The sequence below is a fragment of the Pyrus communis genome, chromosome 16 (genome assembly GCF_963583255.1).
Source record: "Pyrus communis chromosome 16, drPyrComm1.1, whole genome shotgun sequence".
Taxonomy (NCBI): Eukaryota; Viridiplantae; Streptophyta; class Magnoliopsida; order Rosales; family Rosaceae; genus Pyrus; species Pyrus communis.
This window is the reverse complement of record NC_084818.1, coordinates 4,437,935-4,458,274: the sequence shown is the minus strand read 5'-3', so window position 1 is coordinate 4,458,274 and position 20,340 is coordinate 4,437,935. Positions and strand designations below refer to the sequence as shown.

General features: G+C 37.4%; 4 protein-coding genes and 1 long non-coding RNA gene across 5 annotated transcripts in view; 1 reads left to right on the top strand and 4 right to left on the bottom strand.

Annotated features, from left to right (window-relative positions):
- Positions 1–910: 910 nt before the first annotated feature.
- LOC137720969 (putative F-box protein At3g16210) lies at positions 911–2,773 on the bottom strand. The gene has a single exon (XM_068460095.1). It carries the CDS (start codon positions 2,541–2,543, stop codon positions 1,167–1,169), a length of 1,377 nt encoding a protein of 458 aa, XP_068316196.1. The 5' UTR covers positions 2,544–2,773; the 3' UTR covers positions 911–1,166.
- A 2,503-nt stretch (positions 2,774–5,276) lies between these two features.
- On the bottom strand, positions 5,277–7,145 carry LOC137721321 (uncharacterized). Its single transcript, XR_011066630.1, has 2 exons — positions 6,969–7,145; positions 5,277–6,007 (listed from the first exon to the last, which is right to left on the bottom strand). It is a non-coding gene; the product is annotated as an uncharacterized lncRNA (long non-coding RNA).
- Positions 7,146–7,602: 457 nt separating this feature from the next.
- LOC137721416 (uncharacterized) lies at positions 7,603–11,207 on the bottom strand. Its single transcript, XM_068460508.1, has 5 exons — positions 10,898–11,207; positions 9,247–10,180; positions 8,739–8,834; positions 8,467–8,603; positions 7,603–8,203 (listed from the first exon to the last, which is right to left on the bottom strand). The coding sequence occupies exons 1-5, from the start codon at positions 11,176–11,178 to the stop codon at positions 8,014–8,016; spliced, it is 1,638 nt and encodes a 545-aa protein (XP_068316609.1). The 5' UTR covers positions 11,179–11,207; the 3' UTR covers positions 7,603–8,013.
- A 3,618-nt stretch (positions 11,208–14,825) lies between these two features.
- On the top strand, positions 14,826–17,664 carry LOC137721576 (WRKY transcription factor 55-like). Its single transcript, XM_068460669.1, has 3 exons — positions 14,826–15,358; positions 15,868–15,999; positions 16,918–17,664. The coding sequence occupies exons 1-3, from the start codon at positions 14,877–14,879 to the stop codon at positions 17,399–17,401; spliced, it is 1,098 nt and encodes a 365-aa protein (XP_068316770.1). The 5' UTR covers positions 14,826–14,876; the 3' UTR covers positions 17,402–17,664.
- A 694-nt stretch (positions 17,665–18,358) lies between these two features.
- LOC137720759 (WRKY DNA-binding transcription factor 70-like) overlaps positions 18,359–20,340 on the bottom strand; it is a 3,121-nt gene continuing 1,139 nt past the window's right edge. Inside the window, exons 2-3 of the mRNA XM_068459875.1 lie at positions 19,933–20,034; positions 18,359–18,933 (exon numbers count right to left, since the gene is read on the bottom strand). Coding sequence (XP_068315976.1) covers positions 18,465–18,933; positions 19,933–20,034 — 571 coding nt within the window. The 3' untranslated portion in view covers positions 18,359–18,464. The remainder of the gene's footprint in view (positions 18,934–19,932; positions 20,035–20,340) is intronic.

Sequence of the window (20,340 nt, the reverse complement as noted above, 5' to 3'; positions counted from 1 at the left end):
ATCTCAAATCTTCTCTAATATAAGCTCTTCTAACCTTCCTACAGAAGTAGTCCCAAACGGGACCTTAGAGCTTTTCTCAATCGATATCTGAAAAGCACTGCTGCATGATAGGTTTAGATTAAGCTCTTTCCTATCAGACAATGGAAGATTGGTGTACTGTTTAATCGACAACTTCGAAAATGCTGTACTCCGAGGCTAGTACCCGAATCCTCGTCTCTGATATCGCAGTTTCGCTCGTCGCTTCTTGATGGAATTGCAGAAAATGTACGTCCAGGCTTGCCCTTCAAATCAGTTAGCAAGGGCCTAGAGCTCAATACGTTGAGGACCATGTCTCAGATCATCCCCCAAGCATTGAACAATCAGTGGCCTATCAGGAATTTGGAGACATTATGCTTACGTGCTTACATGTCTTGTATGGGGGGAGCAGCTTGACGATAACTAAGCTCCATGAATCAGGTGGAAGAGGGTGTATCAACAGCAAGAGCTGTGATTGCACTCGCACAGAAGTACAACGTGAAGATGCCGGTTTTGACCGTAGTTGCGCGGATTATCGACGACGAACTAAACGAACCGACCCCGAAAGCCGTTCTCCAGCTGATGAGCCTCCCTCAGGTCCTCCTCTGTTCCCTCTCCCCATTGCATTAGATAACAAGAATATAAGTTGTGGCTTTTGGTTGTTAATTCATTAGGGTTTTACATTTCCTACTGCAGGTTGGAGAAGTCTGAACCTGTTGACCACAAGTGAGAGTTTTGCAGAATTCAGATTACATTTTTTTGCAGAGGTTTTACATACAGCAGAATTCATCATACACTGAGATTCATCCCCTTTGTGTTCATATCTCCGCCTAAATTCAAACGGGAGGACGATTTCTTGTTGATCTGATCAAATAATTGACGCTGACCAATTAGATAAATGCAACATAACATAGCATATTATATATAAAAGTTGACTTACACATACAACTCGTTGACTTAACACATACAATTTATTGCCTCTGTCTATTACAAAAGAAAAGAGAAGATCTTGTGGGTTATAAGCAACAAACTCACAACACTAATACCAGCAAACATGCTGGAGAGGAACTTTCCTGCAGCGGATGCGACTGCAACTGCGATGGTATTCAAAACTAATCAAATTGTTTTGTGTAGTCAAGTATGAAGTCCTCTCAATCCGCATCTCTGATATTCCTGTGGCTAACGGTACAAGCCAACAAGTTATGAACTTCCCTCTTCAAACCAAGCAGCAATTGCCTGAGGCTATTACTCGCGCTTTCCCCGTCTGATTGGTCCTCTTCCTCTTCCTCCGACGCACCAACATCCGACCCCAACCCCGCCGCCGACTCTGTCGGATTCACACCACCACCGGGCGAAACAAGAGTCTCGCAATACACCGTCTCCTGCAGCCAATGATTCGCACCTTTGATGTCGACGTGTTCGAATGTATTGTCTTTTGTATCTAATGTCACGAACCTCTCCCCTCCAACGCTCATTAGCACAGCTCCCTTCTTGGTAAAAGACAGCGGCATGTACCGAAACGAATCAAGGAACGGGTCTTTGGCCGGAATCCTCGGAAACTTCGAAGTGGTGATGATCTTACTCCAGTTCTTGTCATCTTTTGTTCCCCAAACATGAACATCACTCAGCCTCCGAGTGTGCACAACACAAAGGTGGTCTTTCAAAGATCCAATCCACGCTATACTCCGACCACTCTCATCTGGCGGTGGCGGCACCACCTTAAACTTCTCCTCGGCCAAATCGAATCGAAGGATCAGACACCTTCCCGAATTGTGGTCCTCTGCCATCCAATACAACCCGCCATTCACTTCCGTTGATTGGAAAATATGCTCAATGAAAAACGGCGGCGTATCCTCGTCTGGAATCTTCCTCCAGAAATTGGTTTTTAGTTCCAATACCTCGACTTGCGGCTTGTAACCCGCAACTTTCAGCCGGCAATAGTTCGAGGGGACTCGAACAACCTTGTAATCATCGATTGATGCATCGTAACCCAAACCCAGCACCTCCCTCGTACTTCTGAAATTCTGAGGAGAAGGGAGCTTCCGGTACTCCTGGATCGTCGGGTTGTAAATTACAGCCACACCCTCGATCCCATCATTGATAACCACACAGAGCAGCCCATCGGAGTGTCCCTTTACGTAATACGGCAAGTTCCGAACCAGAGCGAAGTCAAGCTCGACAGTCCCGACAACACTGTTGTTTTCGGACTCCATCGACAAAAGGGTGTCGCAGTAACGCGACAAAATCACACGGGTGCTGGTTCCCAGCTCGGATTGGAACATGGCTCGGTTTTTCTTCAGAAGGGCTTGGACGAAACTCGGGCTTTTAATCAGAGAGCACCATGGTTTGCAGACGCACCTGAATCGGACGAGGGATTTGGGGGGAAGCCGTTTGAGGATGTCGACGATGAGTTCTTCCGGAAGCTCCATTGGGTTTGGGTTTAGCGGCGGCGGCGGCTGGTGTTTGGCGGTGGTTGGGGTTGGGTGTTTTTCTTGTTGGGTTGGGTGGAGTGGCGGCGAGGTGCCCATCTTTGCGTTGGCTTCCGTGACTAAACAATCTCAAAGGCTATCTTGTATTCCTGGCTTGGGGGTGAGGTGTCGGCGCGGCGCCGTGGAAAGCTTTCCATGTGTCCCGAGACAACGAGCGCCCATGTGATGAGTGTAAAGCAGAGTGATGCCGCGTTTCATGCTGCTTGTTTGTGTTGTCTTCTGCTTTGTCAGTTGTTACTCTTTCTCTCTCTCTCTCCCCACGCGTCTTCTTTGTCGTTGTCAGATTTGGTATTGGGAGTTAAAAGATAAGGGAGCATTTTTTATCATCATTATTTAATGTGATGTATGCACATCATTCTATTTATCATCATTAGATGTATTTGAATTTCAAAATCGTAGATAATTACAAATTTTTAAATTTAAATTCATTTAATAATAATAAATATGATAATAAACATATATCACATTAAATGATGATGAACAAAATTATACTAAAAAAATAAAGCGTTTAAAATGGATCTCTATTATTTTTACTTTTGACACTAAATTCAAATGTTAGCAATCATGCACTCTTAGAAAGCGAGAGCACTCATTCCGTAGATCACACGTAGTTGAGCAACTTGAATTTGAAGTATTGATTCTATCTTTCCGTGGTTAAGAATGTTTATCTATTTTGTAGTTTTTTTTGTGTTCAATTTTTGCCACATGATAAGAGCAAGGCTATTGATTTTGCATTTTGTGTTCGATTTCCATCATGTAATTAAGAGTATGAGCATTTATTTAAAATCTCAAGTTGGATTCTTTATTTTTTTAATATTACTTGTATATAATATATAAGAGAAACGTTAACGCGATTCTTTCAAAAGTAATTTTTTATGAGCTCTCTATCATTTTATGTTTTTGATATAATATTTTATAATATTGATATAAAAATTGACGTTGAATTGTAAAGTAATAGAGAGTGAGTCTCATTTTAAGAGTGTTCCTTTAACATTTCTCAATATATAATAAAAATCACTTTATGGTTAATCAGTGGGTTGGTTGGGAAAAGGACCCTCATCAGATTTTTTTTAGAGATCTCGTGATCTTGATCATTCATCGTACATTGTAAGATCAGTTTTCGTTAGATATTATTTATATTTAATTTTAAAATTTAAAATGATTTTCGACCGCACGATATACAATGAACGATCACAATATTTATTATTTATATTTGATTTTAAAATTTAAAATAATTTCTGATTTCACAATCAACTATCACAAAATCTCTGGAATACTAGAAAAAGGATCCGGTGAGGTTTGGTTGTTGGTTGTTTGGTTAGCCATCGTGATGTGAAGTCGAATCATCACTGCGTTGGTTGGAGGCCTCCGTGTTTATTAGGTTGATGCCTTTAAAAGCTTCCACTTTTCTCTCTTTCTTACTTTTTAACTGCTCCACTTGTATTTTTCCCTCTTGCCCCGAAACAGAAGAAAGAAAAAACAAGACGTTTGACGATCTGCTGAAAGAAGTAGAATTCTCTACCCTTTTATTACCATCTTCATTATCCTGCCCCGAACAAGAAGAAAGAAAAAGCAAAACATTTGACGATCTACCCAAAAAAAAAAGAAAGATTATCTCCCATCCTATTATCATCTTTATTGCCCTGCCCCGAACAAGAAGAAAGAAAAAGCAAAATGTTTGACGATATGCCCAAAAAAAGAAAGATTCTCTCCCTTCTTATTACAATCGTTATTGCCCTGCCCCGAACAAGAAGAAAGAAAAAGCAAAACGTTTGACGATTTGCCCAAAAAAATAAGATTATCTCTTTTCCTATTACCACTTTTATTGGCCTGCCCCGAACAAGAAGAAAGAAAAAGCAAAACGTTTTACGATCTGCCGATAAAAATAGAATTCTCTCTTTTCCTATTACCATCTTTATTGCCCTACCCCGAACAAAAAAAAGAAAAAAAAGAAAAAGCAAGACGTTTGACGATCTGCCGAGTATCACGACAGAAAATAAATAAGGAATAAAATGAGTGGCTCATCGCTTTAGGCCAGTCCAATATGTAAACCCCGACCCCTTACAAGATATACAGGTTGAAAGCTCTCAGCCACAAACAAGGGCGGCAGGATTTTGGTTGGGATGTTGAATTTAGTACTATAAATTATATGTTTAATTTTTTGTTGATATTAAATTGTATAATAAGCAACGTAAAACAATGGGATAAAGCATTGTTCTTACGGTACATCCAATCTCATGGTGCATGAGGAAAGGAAAACGAATATCACGTTCTTCATTTTAAATTATTCTTAAAATCGTAACTTTAATAGACAAATTCGATGCATATAAATAACTTAACGTACTGATTAAATTAAGAATAAGTGAATAAAGAAATTAAGAACGTACCAAGTGGTGGATTAAAAGAAAAAATTCGTTTTCTTTTCTCGAGTATGAAGCACATAGGCTAAATTGGATAGGGTGAAATGTCTTTTTCTTTACAAATAGGATCAAAGGGTGCGGAAGACGAGAGGGAACTATGTATTATTTTTAGCATCAAAAGTACGTGATGGAAAAGTATCCTCGCCGGATTGTTTTCCTAAGTCGTTCATTGTATATCGTGCGGTCAGAAATCATTTCAAAATTTAAAATTAAATATGAATAGCATCTAACGAAAACTGACCGCACGATATACGATGAACGGATAAGATCATAAGATCCCTGACGAGGATCCTTTTCCCTTTTTTATTACCTATCTTGCATTATATATCTTAAATAATAATTTGTATTGAAATTGGGTGGGTTATACAGGCTACATATATTAACATTAGCCATTAAGGATGAATTTACCAAAAAGTTTCCTGGGCCACAACAACCCCACTTTAGCCTTTTGGGTGACTTCCCCACTAGCCACAAAGAATTATGTCGGTGCAACTAGTTGCATATTCATCTCTCTCTACCTTTCTCATCAAGTCGGCAAGGGATACATTATCAGGGGCACCCAAGATTATGCCTTAAGCTGTACACAAAATTTTAGGGCTGCTTCGGTATGGAATGCATAACCGAAAACCATATCCCGATTTCGGAAATCCCAATTTCAAGACCGATCCCAAACCAAATATTTGGGAATCCCAAAATAGTTTTGGGATTTCGGGACAAATCGGGGATCCCAAACCATTTCTCATGCTAATTGAACTTCTGCAAAACTCAATTCTGTCACACCTATGCACATGAGAAATGTTTACTAACTGTACTTTTACTTTTACATCACAATTACAGAATTGATCTAATCACTAGCAGCAAACGAATCACCACCCTAAAGACCTCAAAAACCATAGGATCAAGCTTCTAGCGCAGGGAATGGATAAAAAAAACCTGTCGTTCGTCAACTTTTGACGTTGGGGTCACAGTAAGGAACACTTGCTTAATAACAGGTTCGGTCTGTAAAGCAGAATTCCCCAAGTCTGAGTTATCTGTTGGAACAGATCGCCACCCCAGAATAGTGTGTCCAAGGGACTCTGCAACCTGAAAACAGATGAACAATATTCACATAAATGCCGCCGGACAAGAAAAGAATGTCACGATTAGAGATGGTAATTAGCACTATTACGCTGAAAAGGTCGACATAACAACACATGGACATGCAAGAACAAAATGACACAAACAAATTAAGCATTCTGCAGGACAAGCGTCCAACGTCCAATAAGAAATTATACGAAATTATTCCCTTTTCATTTGTACATTTGGCTAAGCAACTATAACAAATGTATAACATGTATTGAGTTCAACAAAAGTGGCTCAAATTGACGTGCGTCCGTCAATGGAATCATAAGACATTAGATAATCAACAGCTCACCAGACTAACAAAAAGAAAGCAGATTCCCTTTTTCTCTTTGGAGAGAACTAAATTTCAATCCTCAGCTCAATCAAACACCAATCTGTTGAAGGAACCAGACGGAAAAGGGGGTTTTGAATCTCTCCAAACTATGACCAAAAAATTAGGGAGAAGGAGAATCACTCCAAGCTTCAAGCAATTGAATATTATAATTTATAACAATAATTAATAAAAATGGCTGCCAATTTACCTATAAGGAAATAAGAACTAGCTCTTGCAAGTTTTGAATCAAATGACCTAGAAGCCTAGAAACTGGGAAAAGGAAAGTTGCAGAACCCCCTTTAAGATTTTCTCAGATTTATGCTTCAATTGTGACAGAAGAGAAAATGGGCAGGGTTTTAGCTCAGTCCCTGGATTGGGATTTTGATTTTACCTCCAAAGGAATCAAATTTGACAGGAAAATCCCAATTCACCAATTGGGTATTTGCACAAACAGAAAATCCTAATTCACCAATTTAGGAGAATAAATTGAACTACCGTTCATCATCAACCTCCGTATCAGTATCTTCCAAGCGCTAAATTTCACAAACCCTAATCTAGAATTCGAACCCTAAATTAAATTTCAAACCCTAAATTAATTCCAAAATTTACCTGATTTCATCATCAACCTCCATATCGGTCGAGGTTGTGTGATGTGAGTGTGGCCGGATTCGAAGACGGAGAGAGAAATCGCGTGGAGGGTGGCGACGTACTGAGGTCTGAGGTGAGGTCGAGACGTCGAGTAGAGAGACGGAGAGAGAGAGAGAGAGAGACCGAGTTCTGAGTGACTGAGTCTGTGAGGGTTTGATTTGTATTCAACGGTTTGAGATTAAATCTCAACCAAATCCGATGACGGTTACAATTTCAAATATATATTTAAAATTAAATAATATATTTTTTTTTTATTTCGCTTCGGTTCAAGATTACCGAACGAATGAAAATATGAGACCGATTCCTATACCGAAATTTCCAAATCGGTTCGGTATTGAATACCAAAAGTTTCGGAAATTTCTGTATTTTTTAAGTTTTTTTTGGAATATTCGGTATTTTTTTTCCACTCCTACAAAATTTTACACGAGTGTTTAACTTAGTCTAATTTTAGGGTTGAAGAACATCTTTAATAGAAATGTCAAAAAATAAACGTTAAATATTAACTTGATGACTGATATAATCAGGTAACAATGTTAAAATTTTACTTTCTCCAACCCATATTGTTTTGTTATAATAATATGTATAAGATCTACTTAAAAAAAATCAATTAAGATATATTTTATTGATTTATAATTAATGCATAGGATCCACACAACAAAACAATTTAAAAAAAATTATTTGACAGCCCCTTTTCTCATATGTCAAAATTGCCAGCACAAAACTTTTATGTCGACTCACCTAGAATTGACACATTCGTTAAAGCTTCTTTCTACCTTCAAATTTAATTGCGTGACATTCTACTTAAAATTTAACATCTCCTCTGCATATACTCTAAGTTACTAAGCTTTCTCTCGTACAACCCTCCCACGTACTCCTCCTCTTCTCCTTTTCTTTCCCCAAGGGCTCTCTACCAGTCATTGACAATATGGTGAAGGTGTGCATTCCTGCAAACGAATGCTAATATCCAGAGGGAGTCAAATGGAAATATCGGAAGAAAAGCCGGTCGTTATTCTCTCTTGTCCTCCTCTAGATCTTCCCCAAGCCCAAACACGTGATGATCTGCTGCGCTCGGGGCCTTCCTTTCCTTTCTCTCTAACTTGGTTGCCAAGTCTCCGCCCGCCACCTTAACTCCACTTCCCGTGAGTGAGATAGCCTCGTCGTCGAAGTCATCAGCAGTCTCCTCCGAGTATGCATATCTGCAGAAACCCGCATTAAGTCATAATTCAAAGTATCCTCACTAGGTGTGTCAGAAGCTCGTTGAGAAAACTGAAGAAATTGAATATCTAGAGAACGTCTTGTAAACATCGCTCAGAGAGCATTTGACGCATGATTACAAAACTCTTTGAAGAAATTGAATTGGTGTAATGTGAGCAGTTTTACAAGTGTTTGATAAGCAAAAGCCGAAGGAAGCAAACTCAGAAAGTTGGATGATGCAATGAAAAGGAGGCTTAGAGCGTACCCGGTTGGGTTATTGGATGGAGCCCAAAGAACACATATCACCACCAACAGCAAATAAGTAAGCAAGGTCCAGAAAGCTGGGATGATCCAGGCTCTTCGCCACAGTTCACTCAACGGATCAGTCGCGTTGAAATACAACTGAACAGACAAGGATCAGAAGTTTAACTGTTAGTTATACAGATAGTAATACCGTAAAAGAAAAGAAAAGGAAGAGAAGAGTGGAACACATACACAAGTAGAACAGAACATAAAACAAAACAAAACAAAACAGACCTCATAACCAATCCAAGCGACAGAGAGCAGCACTGTTACTGCAAGGAAATTGGTAAACTTCCGGTACAGCTCAAGTTTGGCCATGCTTCTTCGAATCTGTGCGCACGGTAGACAGAGACATATTCACTTAGTTTCCTCAAGCTGAATACGAAGTGTTGCATTCAAAAGCAAGCTAATGAATCTTCATGTATGTAACAGACGTAAGACATTCTCATATATATATATATATATATATATATATATATATGCTACCGTGCTTCTAAGCACTAAAATAACACCTAGGTAAAACAATTTCTTCAGAGATAGTCATGTTGTAAAACACAGATGGATTCTAACTATGCAACTTCCATTGGAAATATATCGGCCAGGTATCTATGATGCATACACACTTCCAAGACAGGAAATCCAGATGCCTTAGTTACCAAATGTGCTGATCAAGGTCAAGCCAAAAAGTAAGTTCATGTAGTGATACAAGGTAGGAAAGGATGAACATGAAAAATAAGGTTACCTGAAGCTTCTCCAAAGTCTTAGATAACGAGGAAAAGATCCAAAGAATAAAACAGGCATCCAAAAGAGCAACCGGTAGCACCAGAAAAAGCCTGGCTTTTCCAGAAAAGTCATTGATATTCCCCAAATGTTCAACAAGCTCAAGTGCTTCTGATGCTACAAAATATATTACCCCAAGGAGAAGTACTTTCGAGGTTATACCACCAAGAGTTGGCCGCACAACACCATAGCCCATTGAAACCACCAGAAGAAGAAGCCGAGAGACAGTTTTCTTAACGGCGCTGAAGGTTACCGCCCATATGGTAATTCCCATTGGTCTGCTCCCAGTGGAATTAAAATTTGCATATTCAAAATACCAAAGGGCCATTTCACACATTCCAAGTCCAATTACAGCACTGATGTGGTAGTGCAACTGTATTATGTCTTTCCAATACTGTAAAAAGCGGAGAAACCAGAAAAGACCGAGGACAAGATATGCTAAAGACATTAGGCCAAAAAATGTCATCAATGGGGACATCTTTCCGGGTAAATAACCGTCAGGGTTCCTCCAAACAGTTCTTCCGCTGATTAATGTGCCAACAAGTTCTGGATCACAGAACATAAAATAAAGATAGTACATTCCGGTGCTGTTGATCTCAATAGTTTGGATATCCATATTAGCCTCTTCATTTTTACCCTCGAAGAAGGTCTGAATCCTTTTGGGCCCATCAGGGTTGTCTGGGTTTTGTTGGATGATAACCTCTCCCACCTTGCAGGAACCATCCTTGGACAGCTCTGGGGTGCAGCATATTGCTACGGAGTTCAAATAAGAACCTCCAATTTTCTCCCTGTCCCTAACCTCGAGTACAATAGCCTCTACCAAGCCAGTCCTCTGCTGCATCTCATTCTTCTTTTCAGCAGATTCCCGGGTTCTTTGAAAGATGATCGATTCGAACCTGCATTCACATATGGAAAGGATGGATAAACCCCTTTGAAATGTTTCGTTTATACACAAAAACCTACAAATACTTCTGACTGAAAATGGTTAACCTACAAAAACCTACCTTTGAAATTTCTCATATATTGTTTCCCTTCAAGTTTTTGTTCTCGTATAATCTCTTTCATTTCCTACCTCCCACCAGTCCCTGCATCCTTCTCCGTTCCTCATTTCTCCTACATACTTTCTCTCTATCTCTAGCAGAAAACATGAAAACTAAAATCAAAATAGTTGTCAAACGCACCCTACATTAGTGATACAAGCGGTGTCCCCTCATTATATTCATTCCTTCATCTCTAGATTTCAACTTCATAGCATGAAGCACTGCCATTTCAACAGCCAACCCTCTTTGAAACAAATCAATCACTGCACAATGCATTGCACATTTAATCCATAAACCACAACTTTCAACATACACCAACACAAACCCAATTCAATTCACTCAAAAATTCAACTTTTCCCAATCAAAACAATCACCAATCAGCAAATGCACATTATTTGGCCATCTATGACAGTATGTCCGGTCCCTTGCACCCAAAGTTCTAACCCATCGCCCCGTAAATTAGATTACTTTAGAATATCGCCTTATCAAACAAAACAAATAACAAAGAACCCATAAATTATTTCCCCCAAAAAACAGATCAAGAAAAAAAAGGTGGAAACTTAATCCATTTACCTGATGAATGACTTGCCATTGAGGGGCTTATCCTCAGAGCTAGACTTGTCATTGCCAGAGTCGAGCTTGGAAGCGTAAAGGCCCTCACTTCCGCCATGGAAGAAGAAGGAATTGGAACGACGGATGAAGGACTCGTCCTGGTAGTCATGGATCGAAGCAGATGCTAAAATAATGAAGTGCATCAGCACCAACAGTATAAAATATCCATATGAATTTGGAGGAGGCAGATCTCTGTGACCCATTTTGCCTTTGTCTCTGTGTGTCACTTCCTCTGACAACATTGTTAATCAATCACAAGGAATGATATAGAATCATGGGATCTTAGGATGTTTAGCACACTTCGAGATTTGGCTTAACCAGGTTACCAGACTGTTAGACATTTCAGTAATTCAGTTTACCCTCTATACTTTCTAATTTTAGAAAGAATTTTTTTTTTTTTTTTTTTCACTCTAACAAGTCGCCAGATATTTTTCGGTGTGCCAGACTTATGTCGTATGTCATTATACAAGTAAAGAGACATTTGAATAAATAAAAAACAAAAAAAAAACTTATCACTACTTGTATAATAATATATGACGTATCGTTCTGCACCAAATTTTAGCACATTTAAAAATCCCTCAACAAGTCATGAGACTTTGCATCAATTTATCAAAATTAAATGAGAATTACCCAATGAGTTTGTAGGTTAAGAGATCATGAGTTTTTTATGAAAATTCCAAACGTCGTGTGCTCACTCTAACGATCGCTTGTATGAAAAATAAATCAGAATATTGATTATAATTTTATTTAAGAAAAATGTTGGCATTAGCCCTCAACTTGCCCCTGAATTTTCAATTTTGCTTCGAACCTCCTAATCTTTTTTAAAACATGTCAATTGCTCCCTCTGTTATAATAAGTAGATATAAATAGTAATTATCGGCAAAAAAGAAAACAAAAATAATGGAATAGACACCCGCCAATTCAAAGGCAATGGGAACTTGAAATTCTAGATATGAGAATCACAGCCTCCCCACTCTCTCTAAATGCAAATGCCTATTTCTGTGAAATGAATAGGATTCTCTTCTTTCTAAATTTTCTCTCTTCCAGTCTTCTCCTCTTTCACTTTCTTCTTTTTCTCTCTTTCTCTAAAAAAGTAAAAAATGAGATGTTGACGCAGCTTAATTGTGGTCATTCAAATAGAAGGGAACCAGAAGGGGGAGTAATTTGGAGAGGAGAGAATCCTACTCCTCCCCGAAAACCCTTCCTGCGAAAATTTGAGTTTTTCTTCATACATGACCCCAAATGAAGCGGAAGATCATGGCAATTTAGTCACCAAGTCTTGTGAGACAAGAAAGAATGGAGAGAGTAACATTAAAGTGACAAGGCTGAGAAGTGGGGTGACATTTTCCTCGAATACCATTGTCATCGACTAGCTAGGATTAGGTCTTGTGGGAAGAAAAATGGAGTAAAGAGTGATCTGTTTGAAAGAGTGATGATATTTTCCCCGAATATCACTTCTTATCCTTTTTTTGTTATTGCGCTTGGGGTATGGCCAAATCTTCTTCTTTTGGCGAAACAAGTTAGCAACTCGGTCGAATGTGCCAACTCCCTCAGAGAGAAAAAAAGGGTCTGCAATCTCTCGTTCTCTCGGATTATCACGAACAATTCAGTTTTCTTCGATTAGTTTAGTTTGATAGAAGGGAAGATTAAGAGATATAATGAGAATGTATTTTGCAGTTATACAAGCAGATGGCGAAGAAGGACAATGCAAGGTACAAGAGGCAATGCAGGCAGCTGATGGGAAAGCCGCTCGTGGTACTGCAAAACAATCACGAGGATAACACAAGATGCAGATTCAAGAATGGCTTCCAGATGATATATTATTTTACGGATTTTTCTAGTTTTTTTTCTTCAGTTCCTGTTTTCTTCTTGACATGAATAATGAGATGATTTTAGCATAATATTGTAATGTAAGTGATAAATATGCATTTTCCTTGTTAATTAAGCCTGTGATTTTATGGTGCTGTGGACTTGCATTTTTTCGTATACAAAACAGGAGAACGAAAACAGATGACGAAAATCACAGGGAGAATATCTTCTTCAGCTTAAAGTTTTTACTTGCTGTGAGCTGTGGTTCCTGCAGAAACCAAAATTACAAGAAGACAACCAAACTAAATTGGAAGCATTAACGATCATGTGTACCTGTCTCAACTTGCAAGCAAGAATCGGACATGATTTCGAGGTACTACCTCCGTGATGTGGCCAACAATACTTCGCAGTATGATGACAGAATATACAATCATTTACAGTTGTAAGGGCGAGAGATTATCTCAACTATCTCATGTTGTATATTCTTTTGTGTTTATCTCTTTTGTCATGTACAAATATACAACCAATAGCAAGAGAAATTCTCTCGACTTTTTTGGCACACCAGCTCTTAAAATATCCAGCTTGGACTGTCCAAGGTGGGGTTATTGGGTTCAGATGACCTCAATTGCTAGGTACGTTTTTCTCTTACCCATGTTTAGTCTTTACAAAAAAGAAGTTTAATTTCCTTTTTCCTTTATCTCCTCCTCCACCTCCTTTCCCATTGCTTTTGGGTAGAAAAAACAACTCATAAATTTTAAATTTTTTAAGAAATTTAAATGAACAGAAATGATCAATAACAAAATTGAAAAGCATGGTAGTTCTTAACAACCTTTGGTTGTTTATTTAAATTATACTTTTGAGGTGTAATACCAGTGGCCGAATCAGGATCCTCTCTGGATCCTATTTGTTAGGATCTCAAAGATCCGTAAATCGTGTCCGTTCATAGTACATCATGTGGTTAGTTTTCGTCAGATACTGTTTGTGTTCAATTTTAAATAATAAAATTTAAAATAGTTTCTGACCGTACGATGTACGATGAACAGACACGATACACGAATTCTTGGAATTCTCATAAAGAAGATCAGGGCGGATCCTTATTCCCAGCCACCCATATGTAAAGTTTGCCCTTGTCCTACACTATTTCATGGAAAGAGAGTAATGGGGTCGGGGACTCATGGAATCTTGACTACCTCTCTGTGATTGGTTTGTATAGGATTTCAGTGGAGGACCAATTTTCCTTCAACACAAACTTGACGTAGGGGCAAGGGTTTCTAACACTAATTTAACATTGTTAACTTGGTAAATAACATTTTCCTCAATGGTCTAGTATAAGCAATGGTTGAGTCATCATTTTTTTTAAGGAATAACTAAAATTTCCACGATTCTACTCTTTGACCATTTTCTATACTAAAATGATCTTGTATGTTACGCTAGGTAATTTTGTTCGCGTTAATATATGTGGATAATTAACTTTCACGTTATAGATAAGTAAAAAACTCATTCAAACGTATAAATGTATAAAATTTCTACAATTCAAACTCCTTAACCATTTTCTATACCAAAATGATCTTATATATATATATGTTACACTCGGTTACTTTATTCACTACAACATATGTGGATTTTTTTTCACATTATAGATAAGTAAAAGACTCATTAAAATGAGTTATTTCAAACATATATATGTTGTAGCATATTTTGATTAGATCAGTTAATCAAGATAATATGCTCGTCCCTCACACACAAGTTTGAATTTCGCTCCGTAAATTAAAATAGCTAGTTTAAAATATGTTACGTAAAAAAATTGTGGCTAAGTTAATAACTTTAAACCTCTGAGAAGTTCCCTAAGGGATCCAACAAAATTGGTTTCAATGAAGCAAGTCGTCTTCTAGACTCGATGGAAAAGAGAAGGGTTGAAATTGAAATCCGAATTAAGTAGACCACACTTGTTCCAATCTGACCAAGACTTAGTCAAATTTGCATATTTTCCAAATTTTGTACCGTGTAAAATAAACATAAATACCTTTGAACAATTTCTCTATCTTTTTCATGAAACACCAACTCAGAAGAAGCCTCACAAAAGCAGCTTATATTCACAACACTTTAAATTTCCCCACCACCACCATATAGCATGTTCGAATCGAAACCAACCCAAAAAAAGCAAAAGCTGCCAGAACCAGAATCCATGGAAGAAATCATTTCTTTAATCCTCCATGGATGCATGTTGGCCGGAAAGCTTAAAGAAACCTTACCCAACTTGGCCACCCAACCTGACTTACTCTCCAATTCTTTGGAAGAAATCACAAAGATTTTTGGTTCAGCAAAAGAAAGGGTTTTACATAGTCAAGGCTCAAGTAGTACTTCATATCTTCACAACCTATTAACACTTGAGCACCAGCAGATTGGAACGAGTGTTGAACAATGGCTGAGGTCTAATACGCAGGCAATGGATATAATCCAAACCCAACTAGCAGCTGATCGAAACGAAGCAAAGGTCAGTGGCGGCGTTGATGTCCGGGTTTCGGAGGCGGCAATTGGGGGTTTTCAGGCAGCAGATGTGTCAGCTTCTAACGTGAACATTGCGTCATCAAGCACACAAAGACCGCGACGAAGGTATGTGTATTTACGAATTTAGTTGAGAGCTTAGATTATGTGATTATTTTGTAACATGATCTTAATTAATTTGTGCATGTATACGTAAAAACATTGTCTAGAATTATTGTCACGCAACAATACAACATCGTAAAAGATTATTGTTTTGTGTGTGCATAGCGGTTGAACAATACACGTATAGTCAGTAATGTATTTAATATTGTCGAGAATCTACTGATAGCTTATACATACATTTTGTTGACGACGATGATATCAACACATTATCAATAAAAACAGACGTATGTTCCACAATTAGAGTATGAAAGTACAAATACAGTAACTTCGCTAAGAAGAAAGAAGGAAAATGCGTTGAAAGCAGAAGAGCATTACCAAGCTGCTTCTTAGAAAATGACCCCGATAAAGCATATAAACTTTCACTGTGTCAATCAAAGTTCTTTCCAAACTATTTTGGCAGCATGCATTTGTTTTCTAATCATATTATTTTATGTTCATTTTGATTACTTAAATAGGAAAGATCAAGGGGTGATTAACAAAATAACAGTGCCAGCACCTAGGATTGGAAACACTGAAATCCCGCCAGAAGATGGCTTCACCTGGAGAAAATACGGCCAAAAGGAGATCATGAACAACAGATTCCCAAGGTAATTAATTTGACCATAACCATATAGATTAAGGTTAATTATATCTTGTTTGACACTTTCAATTCAAATATTTGCAACGTTCTTCCACTTCTACTTCATCGTAGTGGGTTGGCCACGGTCAGGCATGCCATATATGCTAGATATTGGAGCCCTTTTGGTCAAGTTGGTATAATTATTTAGTGTCATTTTGTCATGGAAATATTGAAATATTCATGGCGTTGACCAGACTTGACTTGGTCAGCAATCAATCAGTTTTAATTCGAATTTGGCGAACGGTCCTTAATTTTTTCTTATAACCAATTGCTGCTTAGTAAATGGGAAGACCCCTGCCCAGAGTGGAGCCTTGACTTGAGAATGTTCAATTAGTCCTATTCTCTAAAATCGGGTCAGAGTTTACTTATAATTACTTTATTAGGGTAGCCTATGATAAACGTTATGACAACGAGATTAGCATGTGACGGGTAATAAGTTTTTTGTTCTTATAATTTGACGTCTGAAGTGTTTACATAAAAAAAAATGAAAACTAATGAAAATGTTTATAAAACTTTGAGTTTTAATGATAAGGACAAAATAAAGGGTAAGGTGAATAGTCCCATAATTAATTTTTTAGTGTAAAAATATGATTTTTCGTTAAAGTAAAAAATACCGAAAACTTTTCGTTAAAATTAAAAAAAAAAAAAAAAAACTCTATCACCTGCCAACTGTTAATGTCTGTGGCACAACAATTAGGTGTTACTATAGATGCACCCATCAAAAGTTGTACAATTGCCCGCTAACTGTTAATGTCTGTGCCATAAGTTCTTTGTCTTTTATCTTATTTTGTTTGTTGGAATGGAAGATGGGACTTTCTTTGTCTTTATCTTTGAAACGATACTTTATGTGTTTTTACTGACTAATTATATCATGTTTCTTTCTCAGGAGTTACTATAGATGCACCCATCAAAAGCTGTACAATTGCCCAGCCAAGAAGCAAGTCCAGAGGCTGGACAATGACCCCTTAACATTTGAGGTAATGTACAGAGGTGAACACACATGCCACATGTCAGCCACTGCACCTTCAACTCTACCACCACCAACAGCAGACCATCATATTCCACAAGATCATATGTCAGCAACCACTGAGCCTCCAACATCTCTATGGCTTTCCATGGACTTTAACCCTATTAGACAAGGAGGCAGCAGCAGTGGTATGATCGGTGGCGGTCGTGGCAGTGGTCGTGGCAGCGGTGATGGCGTTGGTACATCCACCGGCACACGTTATGGTAAAGAAGTTGACTTTCCTGTGATGGATTTGGCCGATACTATGTTTAATTCAGGCAGCAGCAGCAGCAGTATGGATTTTATTTTCAATTCTGCTGAACATAGATGGCAGTCAGATGACAAGAAAAATTTAGATCACTAGGCAGGAAATGCTAGTACTTGGGCCGGCAGGTCAATTTTCTTTATATTGTTGTCTAGCAAATGAAAAGATCATAGGAGCTAATTAACAAAATTAATCTGAGTCAGTCATCCTAATCTTCTAAGAAGGTTAGTGAAAGTAATTTCACACAGGCGTCTGTAAACTTTTTTTTTTATGGTCAATAGTTGTTTGCAAACTTTATTTATGTATTTCGAAAAATGATATTTTAAAGTGTTTTAACCTTCAAGGATGGTGATTTAGGTTCAAAAGCAAGAGAATGAGCACATTGCCCTAACGTATTGGTTGTATTTTTTTTTATTTTTTAAGTGTATACTATATTCACTTATGTGCATGCCTACTACTTTCCATGACAAGTTTGAAATTAAGATACTTTATTTTACGAGAGCAATAATTTAAACTGAAATGTGAGATGAAACAGATATATTATTCTAGTCAATTAATTGAATTCACATGCGTCTAGTTTAAACTTTTAAAAGTGTGCAATGTGATAATTCATGTTATTTTGTAAGCCTAATTCTTTTTAGGGCCAAGTTTGGAACCATAATGTAAACTTAACTTAATTCTTTATTACTTTATGATTGATGCGATCGTCAGATAATTTTTTGTCTACCGCCATAAATTAGGGTTTTCTTTTTCTCGTCAATAATACCACTTTATGACTAATGCAACCGTTAAAGAATGTTTGTCTGTCACCGTAAATTAGGGTTTTCTTTTTCTCAGTCAACAATATCACTTTACGACTAATGTGATCGTTAAGAAATTTTTGTCTACCACCACAACTTAAGATTTCCTTTTTCTTGTCAACAATATCACTAGATCAAGAACTAATCGGTTAATATTTGTGTAGCTAAGTAGCATTGCACTGAGTTCGTTTCATGCGTAAAGATATGACACATAATATTTCGACTTCAATCAACATTAAACTTTTTCCAAATCAAATGGATTATGAACAACATTATTAGGAAAATGCCTTGAGTGACACATCAACCCTAGCTATTACAAGAAGCTAACAAGAAGTAGCATCAAATCTATCACTGCAAGGAGTTCATTGGAAACTCTCAAAATTAAAAACATCCTCAAAATTAATACACTTCACATAATCCATGTCCTCTTCCCAGTGCATGTTTGAAACCACATCCTCGTTGGAAGACACGCAGATCCCTACAGGCTCTGATAAATCCAAGTGATCCTTCAAATCATGCCACATACTGTTGTCCGTTAGATCACTTGGTGTCCCCACTTTGTAATCTTCTTGTTTCGCGATGGGAATTGACGGTGCGGATGTGCCAAAGAAACTAGGGTTTTGGTGATGTGGGGTCCCAGATTCTGAACTAACAGTCTGAGATTCCCAGGGATTAGAGCCGATGATCATTGGTGAAGGTTTGATCATGGCTCTGCACGTGTGCTCGCCGATGTAGGTGGTATGGTACGACAGTGGGTTGTCTTGGATTTGTTGGACTTGTTTGGTTGCCTTGCAACCTTGGTCAAATTTTCTTGTGCATCTGAAGTAAGCCCTGCGATTGAGATCATGACACCGTTAGCGTCCATCTGGTACCGTTTTTTATACTTTTTACCGTAAAATGTTTCCGTAGTACGAAAACGAGAAAATAAATTAATATTTTTATAATTTGAGAATGCGTAAATCCATACTCAATGGTTAGATACAAATTAAGTGACATGTTAATCTAGCAATAAAATAACAGGTTTCTAATTAATCCGTTAATGAGTCATATTATTATCGGATCAATTGTTAATAATCTATTAATGAGTTACCGAATCACCTATTAAAAACCATATAAGATATCATTTGTCAGATCTATATATTTGGCACGACAATAACTTGCATCACCTGTTAACACGACATGAAACAACTTGACTCGCTAACGAATCAGGTCGTTATCTAGTCACCTATTAAAAACCGTTAAAATAATAGACTAACACGACACAACATATTAGGAAAACATATTATAACAAAAAAATAATACGAACACAACAAAAACAACATTTTTACCGGTCCTACGTTAAACTATATGCACATGTATTGGTAAAACCATTTCTCCTGTTTGTTTGTCGAATGCACTTCAATTAGCACTGCTGCAATAATTGTTGGGGCCTGGTGTTTTTAACTTTATACGTGTGCGTCGTCCATCGCATCAAAAGTGGAAATGTGAACCCAGCTTTTGTTGGAACCACAAAACGAAGTGACCACCTAACTTTGCTGCTTGGGGTTTCCTTACTCCTTTTATGCTTTCTAATTCAATTATTTGTGCGTATTGAAAGGGATCAGTATTATTTAAAAATATTTTTTATTTTTTATTTTTTAACTCTAGCATACGCTGAATCCAACTAGTTATGCAATGCAAACAAATTTAAACACCAATTATACCCTATATTGCCATGTCGTCTTTAATTTAAATTGTACTATTTAAATAAAACAAAACAAATGAGTAAATAGTTTGAATAAATCATTTTCCCAAAAAATTGATCATAAATTCTTAAAAATAAAAACAAACCTTGGATATGGAGCATTGAGGATTATCTTTTGGCCATATTTTCTCCAAGCCTGTCCATCTTCAATTTTGGGCGAAGTTATTGTCCATGATTGACATGTCTTTCTGCAACCATGAACATGAAACAAACTTTTAGTCTCCATGTCATATAAAAGAAGTAAAACAGTTTAAAAAACAATTTCGTATTTTTCTGTATTAGTTTTTAAAACCAATAAATATTAAGTAATTTAATTACACCGGTCATTTTTCTTTAAAAGTATAAAAAAAATTCTTATTGAATATCAAACAATTCTAATTAACTCCATTAAAAATTGATATTTGCTACAAGACGATATTTTATACAAGCCTGAGCAATAAATACAAACGCGCTTTCAAGCGAGATATACACTTTTCTAGCCAACTAATTTATTT